We start from the raw sequence: 11432 nt of genomic DNA on the forward strand, positions 1-11432 counted from the left end.
AAAACAAAAAGCCAAACTATAAAGTACTCACGGACCCACAAGCGACATCGTCCCCACCACGCCGAGTGACGGCCCACCCTCTTGCTCTGCTGCTCCGGCTTTCTCCGGTGCTGCTGGACACCCTGTCCGCTGGCCTCTGCACAAAAACAGGACTCATCAGCTCACCCAGACGCTCAGTGACAGCTTCACCTTCTCAAAGTTCTCAGGGCCATTCAGGAAATTGAGAGGGCAACTACAGCCCGCATTAAGACACAGAAAACAACCACCAAAATCCATGGCCCTGCTAGGCAGCTCCCACCATCTCCACAAAACCCTGCTCTCAGCGCTTCACTCAGAGGCGGCACGAGCCGGGGGGCGGGGCCGGGGCGAGCCGGGGGTTGGGCCGGCCCGATCCGGGGGCGGTACCAGCGCGAGCCGGGGCCGGGGCCGGCGCGAAGCGCGCGGCGGGGGACCTGTAAACGGCCGGCAATGATTCGTACACCTATCAAATCATTATTAATTGGAAACCGATTCCCTCATCTCTGTCCTTGTTTTTCTTGGCTGCAAAACCCGATGATCCCCACTGGCTACTGTTTAGGGTGCTTTTCTTCCACTGCTCTTTTCTCCCCGCTGAAACCTCCGGACATATTCAGAGCTTAGTTGGAGGTGAGCCCCTCTGAGGTATTTCCTCTCGTGCCAATGCTGTTGGATGAAGAAGTAAAGAAAACACGTCAAGAATTCCTTCTACCCCCTTCCTTTGCAAACGCCCTTCCAGTTTGTCTTGCACTCGAGCGCGTCCGTCCAATCGCAGCCCGCGCTGTCCCTGCAGCCCCGCCCGGCTCGCTCTGCTCGCCCGGCCCGGCCCGGCCCCTCCGCGCGGCTCCCGCCGCCGCCGCCGCAGCCCCGGCGGGCGCTGCTGGGACCAGGGAAAGGCGGGGGAGCTCTCCCGGGACAAGGGGAAGGGGGAGCGGCGGCGGAGCCTGCGGGGACAGCGGCGTTCTTGGAGACGGGCAGGGACGGGCCGGGCGGCCAGGGGGCGGGGCCAGTGCGTGCAGGGGGCCGGGGCCAGCACCATCCCGCCGCGTTTGGCTCTGGGCTTTGGGGTCCTTTTGGGCTCGATTTAGGTGCGGGTTTGGGGGGATTATGCACACTGTCCCGGGTCACAGTCCCGCCCCAGCTCGCTGCACCTGCTGCGCTCCCGCACCCCTTGCACTGCTGCAGGGACATCCCCCGGGGGGCTGCAGGACAGGCTGCACCGGGATGGCCCCACCCGCTCTGCCCGCCCAGCCCAGCCCGGCCCGGCCCCTCCGCGTGGCCCCACCCCCGTTCCCTCAGGGGCCGGTAGACCTGGTGTCCGAGTCGGACGGGTAGACCCGGTCTCTTTCAGGGGGTAGACCGGGTGTCTATGTTCAAATGGTAGACCTGCTCTCCTTTAGCTGGGGGCGGCACCGGCGCGGGCCGAGCGGCGGAGGAACTGTGAACGAGTGCCCACGAACACGCCTTTTGGACAAATGGAATAACATCACTCTCCTCCAAAAAACACAGGCCACGCAGGGCTCTCCAGCCCAAGGCACAACAGCCACCACAACTGCAGGGAACACAGCCAGACACACACAGCCATTCACACTTATTCCCTAAAGCCCTCTCTGCACTTGGGGCTCCTGCCTCTTGATTTACAAAGAACTGGGGGGGGGGGGGGGGGGAAGGGCAGCAGAGCAGGAATGCCCCTCAAAAACAGGGGCCTTGGCACCTGGAGCATCAGAGGAGGGCAGCTGGGAGGGGAGACCCAGACAGAGAACAGCAAGGGGGTTTCTTCAGGAACAGGCTGTATGTCCAGCAGTGATGGCAAATGCAAACACGGGATGCTGTGGGAATGCAGGGGGGGAGTATAGGACTAGCTCCGATGGATCCCTTTGCCCTTTGCTCAGGGGCCTCAGCTCCACCCTCTGAGAGCAGCAATCTGCTGCAGGGCAAGAGTTCATTTAGGCACAAGTCAGTGATGCGGCCACTGGGCAAAGGGAAGAGGGGAGAGGAACTGACACCAAAATCACACAATCACCACATTACTGGGACTTTACTGAGCTGCAACGCAAATACATTCACAGCAGGCCAGGGCAAGAGGTGCACACAGGACCACCAGCACAGCAGCTGGGCTTGCAGGAACACCCTCTCCTCAAGTTATAGAGCAAGGGGCTGACAGGTGGGATCCATCCTGGGGGACTGGAGAGCACTCAGACATCAGGGCCGAGTCCTACCTGGGCACTGCAAGCAGTTCAGCCCCAGCAGCAGTGGGAGTTTCTGCCTCTCCCTCCAAGAGGATTTGGGACCCAACAGCTCGTTGCAGAGGAATTTTATCTTCATTAATGTTTTACAAAGTTGAGCTTCAGGAGAACTGAGGCACTTTTCATTATTCCATACTCTTCCAGGACTTCACTTGCCCGGATCCTTTAGGCACGAGGAACCTTCTAGACTGCTCCAAACCTTCACGGTCCACTTGTTCTTCTTGCCACACTTGGACCAGCCCAGTGTCCCTGCAGAAAGAGAAAATTCAATGATTCTCTCTGAAACCAGAACCTCCCCTGCTTTGCTTTCCCATTCCATGTTTTGTTCCCTACACAACTGAGGCCCTTCCAGGCCTTGCCAACTGGCAGCCAAGGAATCCAACCCAAGAAGCTGCCAGGGAGCAGCCTCTGTGCCACAGGCAACAGCATTCCAGGCCTGTCACTGCCAACTCTCCGCTTCTCCCAACAGCTCCGGTGGCACCAGAACTTGTCCTGAAGGCAGAAAGGCTCCTTTTGGGAGCACCACGAGCTACCTATACTGTAGCACTGGAATTCCATCTCCTGGACAAGCTGGGAGAAGAAGGGAAGAAAGCCAGGACCTTACAGGTCAATTAGGGACATCCAGCAGCAGCTCCAATAAAGGCACTGAGTCAACACCTCACCAAAGACACCGGACAGCAAGGGCCAACACCTTGACAATCACTTCAGTTTTCAATTTATAAAGCCAAATCAAAGCAAAGCTTTTCAGACACTTGGGAAGAGTCCATGCCATTGCAACCAGTTTGTGGGACTCATTCCCAGCCTGCTGAGGTTCATTTCCCACCTCACTCGTGGCTGCACTAGACCTGGTTACACACACACACACAGAAGGAGCTGCTGCAACTTGTCCAGTTTCCTGCTTCTCCTTGAAACTCCTCCAGCTGTTTGCCCAGCTCTCCAGGGTCCATTCCTTTGCCCACTGGACTTGTTCCCAGCCCCAGGGCTGCCAGGGCCACCCTGGGCTCTCACCTGCCCTCACACTGAGTGACCTTTCCCAGCCCCGAGTCCATCCAGCACTGACCGAGCTGCTGGGGGCTGCAGTTCTCCCTGCTCCTTCCCTCCCTCTGCTCCAGCGTTTTCCCCTGTGGCGAAGAGGTGAATTAGTCTTTTTAAGGACCCAATGGCCAGAGGTGGGGGAAAAACTATCAGCATTCCCTAAACACCTCCAGCACTTCCATATCCATCTGCGACCAGGGCCAACCTGGGCTAGGGGAAGGTGTCCCTTCTCAGGGAGTGGGGCTGCATGAGCTTTAAGGTCCCTTGCAACCCGAACCACTGCAGGATCCATCACCATTCCACCATTTCTCCCTGCATTTGTTGTGCATCGCTTCCTCTCTGATTCAAATTCTCCAGTTTGGTCGGTCTCTTAAAGGAATAATTTTAAGGTTATTCCAGGAATAAAAAGGGGAGTGGAAAACACACACGAATCATTCCTGCACCCATCAAATCCTTATTCATTGGGAGCACATGCCCTCATCTCTGTCCTTGTTTTTTTTCTTTTTCTCCTGGGAAACCTTAGGGTCATAGATTTTTCCAAGAGAGACCTGGGATTACCACGTTTGCTCTGTAAGAAGCAGGAGAGGTTCAGAATACCTGTTCCTCTGCATTTTGCCAGTGGGATTTTCCCACTTTTCAGACATCATTTTTGTAGCTGCCCAAGGAAATTTCTGGAGCTGACCCACGACTGAGTACAGAGTGCAGCACAAAGGAACAACCAATCTCCCTCCAAAATATTTCCTGTCCTCTACAGACAGCCTCAAGACTTATGTCCAATATTTTCCCCACCTGTCCACTACTGATTCCCTCATTTTAAGCCCAAAATGTTCATTCTGTCCCCTACATACTAACACAGATATGACCCCAGAGTGTCCATTCTGTCCCCTGTAGGTCTCTGGGGACACAGGGGGGTCCCTTTGATCTCAGGGCCTTGCTCCTGACCCTCTCCAGGGCGGAACAGCTGCAAATCCCAAGGCAGAAAGAGGAGATCTGTCAGACAAACGGCTTCAGAAAAGATTTCTGCAACCTAACTGAGAAGGATTTCCAATCTCCCGGGGAGAAGAGCAGGAACTCACAGCCAACAATACCTGACAGTGCCCTGCAGCCACAGCTCAGCTCACGGACAGACTGGCAATTCCACCATCTAAAAGGAAACAAGACCAAGGAAATGGTGATTTCTTTGGCTTTCAAGTTATTTTCAGTTCTTAAAACAGAAGCAACACTTGCTTTGGAATTGTGTTGGGTGAACAATTGGCAGTGGGCACACGCCAGGGCAATAGTGCTGATTTCACTGATGCTCTCTGGGGCAGGAGCAGCTGAGCTCCTGAGTTCAGTTCCTGCCCAAGGTCTGACCCCAAAATGATCCCCTCCTCTCCACTGCTGATCACCTCCACATTTGCATTCACTGACCTGCAGAGAATCAAACTCCTTTTTAAGCCCCAAAACCCGCCCGGGCAGCCCCAACTGATCACCTCTTTTAATTTTTAAGACAAGATCTTCATTCTCTCTCCCAGAGATCCCCTCAGATTTAACCCCTAAACTTTTCTCTTCCTGCACACCTCTGATTAACTCATTTTTACCTCCAAAGGTTCATTTTCTATCCTTGAGAGTTTCTCAAGTTTTACCCCCAAAGCTTTCCTTACCTGCCCAGGGCTGATGGCCTCACATTACCTCTCTCGGGTCGTTCCCTCCCCTACAAATAACATTCAGTTTTACCCCCACACTTTTCCTTCCTCTACATTTCCCATTTTAGCTTTGTTAACCCATAACTGGGGACACAGGGGGGGTCCCTTTGATCTCAGGGCCTTGCTCCTGACCCTCTCCAGGGCGGAACAGCTGCAAATCCCAAGGCAGAAAGAGGAGATCTATCGGCAAAAGGCTTCAGAAAAGATTTCTGCAACCTAACTGAGAAGGATTTCCGATCTCCCGGGGAGAAGAGCAGGAACTCACAGCCAACAATACCTGACAGTGCCCTGCAGCCACAGCTCAGCTCACGGACAGACTGGCAATTCCACCATCTAAAAGGAAACAAGACCAAGGAAATGGTGATTTCTTTGGCTTTCAAGTTATTTTCAGTTCTTAAAACAGAAGCAACACTTGCTTTGGAATTGTGTTGGGTGAACAATTGGCAGTGGGCACATGCCAGGGCAATAGTGCTGATTTCACTGATGCTCTCTGGGGCATCAAGGCTGGAGCCTCTTGCCTGTGGCTGCTCACACCCCAAAGATTTGGCAGAACTTCTCCCAGTTCAATGCTTTGTCCTGTCCTGAAAGAGAGCAGAGGGAAATTCAGTGCTCTGTGGAAGTCAAAGGCTCCTGGCTCTCACCCTGCTGTTCCCATGGCTCCCCAGAGGGTTCATCCCCAAACACGAGGGGTGGCAGTGCAATAGCCCAGCAGAGGCCCCCATTTCAGGGGCACCATTTCCCCCCCGCAGGGGGTCCCACTCGCGGCACCCTCTCCCCACCCCGGGCCGTGTCCCGCAGTACCTGCCCCGCAGTCTCCGCCTGGTGGACACGGCCGGTACTGCAGCCCCCACAGTGCCGCCGCCTGCAAAGGACCCCCCGCGCCCCCCGGGGCAGCTCCACAGCCCCCCCTGCCCTCTCTGCCGCACAGCCCCCGCCCCGGGACGCTCCTGAAACAGCAGGGACAGGGCTCAGCCTCGCTGCAGCCACGGGACAAAGCAGCAACCCAAGGGAGACCCCAAAATGATCCCCTCCTCTCCACTGCTGACAACCTCAATCTACCTCCAAAGACTCAGTCTCTACCCACCAGATCATCCCAAGTTTAATCCCCTAAATTTTCCATTCCTGTCCACCCCTGCTCACCTCAATATTTTGCATTCACTGCCCGGAGAGAATCAAACTCCATTTTAAGCCCCCAAAACTTCCTTACAAACCACACCCTTTCCGGCCCACACCTTCCTTGAATGGCCCCAGCCCCCCCCGCACGTTCCTTTTATGGCGCTAGCCCCGCCCCACACCCCCTCTTTTTCTGGTTATAGCCCCGCCCCGCACTTTCCTTTTATGGCGCTAGCCCCGCCCCGCACTTTCCTTTTATGGCGCTAGCCCCGCCCCACACTTCCTTTTATGGCGATAGCCGCCCGCTCTTTCCTTTTTTGGCGGTAGCCCCGCCCTGCACTTTCCTTTTATGGCGCTAGCCCCGCCCCGCACCTTCCTTTTATGGCGGTAGCACCGCCCCGCACCTTCCTTTTTTGGCGGTAGCACCGCCCCGCACCTCCCTTTTATGGCGCTAGCCCCGCCCCGCACCTTCCTTTTATGGCGCTAGCCCCGCCCCTCCTGCGCTTTTTATGGGGCAGCCCCGCCCCACATGCGCCTTTTTCGGGCATATCCCCACCCTTCGTTTACCTTTTATGGCCATGGGCACGCCCCGACACTCCTTGTACGGACAAGTCCCTGCCCCTCGGCTCCTTTCATGGCGGCGCCCACCGCCCGTTCCCCCCCCTCCTTCCAGGCAGGATCGGGCACTCCCGGGTTTCGTCGTGCAGAAAGCCCCGTTCTTTTTGGAACCTCTTGCTCCAGCCTTTTTCCCTGGGCGAAGAGGTGAATTAGTCTTTTGAAGGACCCGATGGCCAGAGGTGGGGGAAAAACTAGCAGCATTCCCTAAACACCTCCAGCACTTCCATATCCATCTGCGACCAGGGCCAACCTGGGCTAGGGGAAGGTGTCCCTGCTCAGGGAGTGGGGCTGCATGAGCTTTAAGATCCCTTGCAACCCGAACCACTGCAGGATTCCATCACCATTCCACCATTTCTCCCTGCATTTGTTGTGCATCGCTTCCTCTCTGATTCAAATTCTCCAGTTTGGTCGGTCTCTTAAAGGAATAATTTTAAGGTTATTCCGGGAATAAAAAGGGAAGTGGAAAACACACACGAATCATTCCTGCACCCATCAAATCCTTAGTCATTGGGAGCACATGCCCTCATCTCTGTCCTTGTTTTTTTTTTTCTCCTGGGAAACCTTAGGGTCATAGATTTTTCCAAGAGAGACCTGGGATTACCACGTTTGCTCTGTAAGAAGCAGGAGAGGTTCAGAATACCTGTTCCTCTGCATTTTGCCAGTGGGATTTTCCCACTTTTCAGAGATCATTTTTGTAGCTGCCCAAGGAAATTTCTGGAGCTGACCCGCGACTGAGTACAGAGTGCAGCACAAAGGAACAACCAATCTCCCTCCAAAATATTTCCTGCCCTCTACAGACAGCCTCAAGACTTATGTCCAATATTTTCCCCACCTGTCCACTACTAATTCCCTCATTTTAACCCCAAAATGTTCATTCTGTCCCCTACATACTAACACAGATATGACCCCAGTGTCCATTCTGTCCCCTGTAGGTCTCTGGGGACAAAAGGGGGGGTCCCTTTGATCTCAGGGCCTTGCTCCTGACCCTCTCCAGGGTGGAACAGCTGCAAATCCCAAGGCAGAAGGAGGGTGATCTGTCAGCCAAAGGCAGACAAACGGCTTCAGAAAAGATTTCTGCAACCTAACTGAAAAGGATTTCCAATCTCCCGGGGAGAAGAGCAGGAACTCACAGCCAACAATACCTGACAGTGCCCTGCAGCCACAGCTCAGCTCACGGACAGACTGGCAATTCCACCATCTAAAAGGAAACAAGACCAAGGAAATGGTGATTTCTTTGGCTTTCAAGTTATTTTCAGTTCTTAAAACAGAAGCAACACTTGCTTTGGAATTGTGTTGGGTGAACAATTGGCAGTGGGCACACGCCAGGGCAATAGTGCTGATTTCACTGATGCTCTCTGGGGCAGGAGCAGCTGAGCTCCTGAGTTCAGTTCCTGCCCAAGGTCTGACCCCAAAATGATCCCCTCCTCTCCACTGCTGATCACCTCCACATTTGCATTCACTGACCTGCAGAGAATCAAACTCCTTTTAAGCCCCAAAACCCGCCCGGGCAGCCCCAACTGATCACCTCTTTTAATTTTTAAGACAAGATCTTCATTCTCTCTCCCAGAGATCCCCTCAGATTTAACCCCTAAACTTTTCTCTTCCTGCGCACCTCTGATTAACTCATTTTTACCTCCAAAGCTTCATTTTCTATCCTTGAGAGTTTCTGGCATGTACCAGACTGACAGTATTCCTGGCCTCTTTTGCCCTATTCCTATAGCCCACCGTCGTTGCTGTGCCTTTGGGACTCCTTCATATGACACACTGCTGGAAAGCGTGGACCACGTTGTGTGGAAATCTACACAAACAGTCCATCTGATAGCCACATTCACGCTCACTTACCAAAAAGGGGGCTTTGGAGGAGAAAAGATTATGGTTGTAGGCAGAGAGCTGGGCATTTCTATTGCTGTACTCTCCCAGAATGAAGCTTTAATCCGCATCTCTCCTGAACCTTTACCCCTTGGTTCATGCCTCTTGACATCAGCACTACAGGTACGTGAAAGCTGGATTGGCTTTTCAGCCAGAAAAAAGTCTTTTAAATATTTGAAGGTTCTTAACATGCCCTCCTAAACCTTCCCCTTTGTTCTATAGGCTAAAGAAACTTCACTACTGTGTCTGAAGAATTAGAGAAAGTGCAGGCAAAGAGAATTTTAGAAAAGGCAGGCAAAGAGAATTATTCCTATGCTCTCCTCCGGACATGGTTTGCACCGTTCCTGATTTTAATTCCCCTCAAACTGTGAACATGAAAAACAAAAAAACCCACACCACACAAAAAAACCCCACCACCTACAAAAACAAAACACAAACAAAAGCAACCAGATGAACAAACAAAAACCCGAAAAACTAAACCAAGCAACCAAAACCACACAAAACTCAAAACAATAAAAAGAAAACAAACCCCAAAAGTAAAGAGGACGCGCAGCTGTGGAAAACTGCGTTCGGCACACGCAGCCTGCCACTGATCAGCAACCAAACAAGACCAGAGCAAGATCTTCTCTCCTGAGTGGCTTGTGTTACCTTTCAAAGCTAGCCACTTCCTTAGCCATTCAGCTCTGAGTGCAACTGAAAAGCAACAAACTTGACTAAAATTCCCAAATGTCTCCAAGTGAAGCCTCCGCTTTCTTTACCTTCCAAGTTGTTAATGAACTGTCCTATCTGTTCGTGTTCTCAAGTGACTAATGTTTCATTACCTCATCTAAACATGTTGTGAGAGAGCCCACAAGCGAAAAGATGAGTAGATGTACAATTTCAAGAGAAAAGTGAAGATGAAAAGTACTGAATATTAAAGAAAAAAACAAACAAACAAACAAAAACAAAACAAGGCACAAATCAGGAAAAAATTCAGTGAAGCAAAACACAGCCTGAACTGTATTGTGATAATATTTTTCAAGGAATTGCAAAATGCCCAATTCTACTTTGGCCCGGTAACGGGATCTATGGATAGCTTCCAGTCCTACCAGTGTGAATAAATATTCCTCGTGATATCAATCCCAGATAAAGAAGTGGTTTCCCCTTAGCAAGAAAATAAAGAACATGTGCAAAACCTTGAAATCCCAGGTGACCGCATTCTTTATTCTTACTGGAACTCTCTTCTACCTTTTCCTCCGGGGAGTCCAAGTGAGGTGGACAAGATGAGGCCGGGATCACAGAACTCTGAAATTGAACTGAAGAGAAAACATTTTAACAGCTGCTCGAGGCCACTCATTAAACCAATAAACCAAGAATTCTCTCAAGGACCTCGTGTGTCACTGAGGGGGTTGGGGGTGGGGAGGGGTGGGGAGGGGGAATTCTGGACTGGATGAAATGGAGGTGCTGGGGACGGAGTGGACATTTCGGGGTAAAAACGAGGGCAATCGCTGGTGGACAGGTAGGGAAAATCCCAGTCTGGATAAAATGCATTTAAAAACCCACCTGTGAATTCAATCAGCAGCTTTTCTTCCCGTTGCTCCCCAGAGGGATAGGAGCGTGGATTTGGATAGGAGCGTGCTTTGGCACGGCACAGCTGTGGGAGGGTTCCGGCGAAGCAGCCCCCCCATCGCCACGGCGCCGCGAGACCCAGCGGGGTGGGGACGGGACGGGGCGGCACGGCAGAGGGAGAGAAAGGAGTCCAGGACGGTGGAGGGGGGCAGCGGAGCGACAGCGGGACGGGATGGGACGGGGGAAAAGAAGCCGAGCGAGAGCAGGATGGGAGGTGGGAAGGAGAGGAGCGGGAGGGGACATGTAAGAGAACCAAGGGGAGTCCCGCACGCGCGGAGAGCCATGTGCGCAAACCATGTGCAGCTTTCCAAGGAAAAAGGACACCTTCCGGCGGCGAAGCCCCGCCCCTCCGCAAGGAAGGGGGGCGGCGACGGAAAAGAGGGGCGGGGCGGCGCGGCGGCTGGAAACGGCGGGGAGGGTGTGGCAGCGTAGGGAGACTGGGCAGGAAGGGCGGGAGCGGCGCGGGGCCGCGAGCGGGACGGGACTGGACGGGACGGGACGGGACGGGACGGGACGCGACGCGGGAGAGTTTCCGGTCAGGGCGGCGCCATCCTGAGTGTGGGGGTGACGACTTTCGGCGTTTCCCCGTTCCCCCGTGCTGACCGTCCGCCCTCCTCCCTGCTCCTGCCCGGCCTGACCCGGCCCGGCTCGACCAGGGGATCTCCCCCCGGCTCTGAACGGGACCATCCACCCCCCCACCACCCCCCCGACGGTATGGGGAACCCCCAGGACCGTCCGGCCCCCTCCCTGCCTGCACCCGCCCGGCCTGGCCCGGTCCCGCGGCCCGGCCCCGCATGGCCACCGGCCATCTGCCGACCGCTCCGCCGCTCCGACGTCGAAGCACAGCTTCCCGACGGCTTCTCCACGAGGTCGGCTGCACAGATCGGTGCGGCAGCGTTTCCCATTCTCCTGCGAGAGCAGGAGCGGGTCCCTCACCACCCACCACCCAGCTGCCGGAGCGCATGGCCGCCTGCCCGCCCGCCCGCCCGCCATCTTTGTCCCCCGCTCACCGTAATGGCACAGGCGCCGGGGAAAGCTCAAAGTGGGCATGTCCCACTCAAAGCGACTCACGGCAGGATAAGCGGGGCAAAAGTACAATAATCTGGCCAAGGCCCCGGCCCGCCGGCCCTTCCCTTGCTGCCGGCGCCCGCCGGACATGCCGCCAGGGAACGGGCGCCTGGCCAGGCTCGCTGCAGCAGCGCAGCTCCACGCGGCTGCAGCCGGCTCGCCGCGCGGCTTTCCC

At 54.6% G+C, this 11432-nt stretch overlaps 1 protein-coding gene across 50 annotated transcripts; it reads right to left on the minus strand.

Moving 5' to 3' along the window:
• Positions 1-142: 142 nt before the first annotated feature.
• LOC126635277 (proline-rich protein 36-like) lies at positions 143-11423 on the minus strand. 50 transcript variants are annotated; one of them, XR_007627597.1, is made up of 11 exons: positions 11200-11423; positions 10124-11098; positions 9757-9876; positions 7855-7910; positions 5259-5314; positions 4385-4440; positions 3502-3665; positions 3270-3382; positions 2235-2510; positions 1327-1479; positions 143-681 (listed from the first exon to the last, which is right to left on the minus strand). XR_007627597.1 is itself a non-coding variant. In XM_050306299.1 (5 exons), exons 1-4 carry the CDS (start codon positions 11345-11347, stop codon positions 5283-5285), a joined length of 1275 nt encoding a protein of 424 aa, XP_050162256.1. In that variant the 5' UTR covers positions 11348-11423; the 3' UTR covers positions 4524-4706; positions 5259-5282. The 50 variants fall into 50 exon arrangements, 2 of the variants coding, with proteins under 2 accessions (XP_050162256.1, XP_050162255.1); XR_007627602.1 differs by having other exon boundaries at positions 7843-7910; XR_007627600.1 differs by lacking the exon at positions 7855-7910.
• Between the last annotated feature and the right edge of the window lie 9 nt (positions 11424-11432).

This window comes from Myiozetetes cayanensis, unplaced genomic scaffold (genome assembly GCF_022539395.1).
Source record: "Myiozetetes cayanensis isolate MyiCay16 unplaced genomic scaffold, myiCay2020 scf1194, whole genome shotgun sequence".
NCBI lineage: Eukaryota > Metazoa > Chordata > Aves > Passeriformes > Tyrannidae > Myiozetetes > Myiozetetes cayanensis.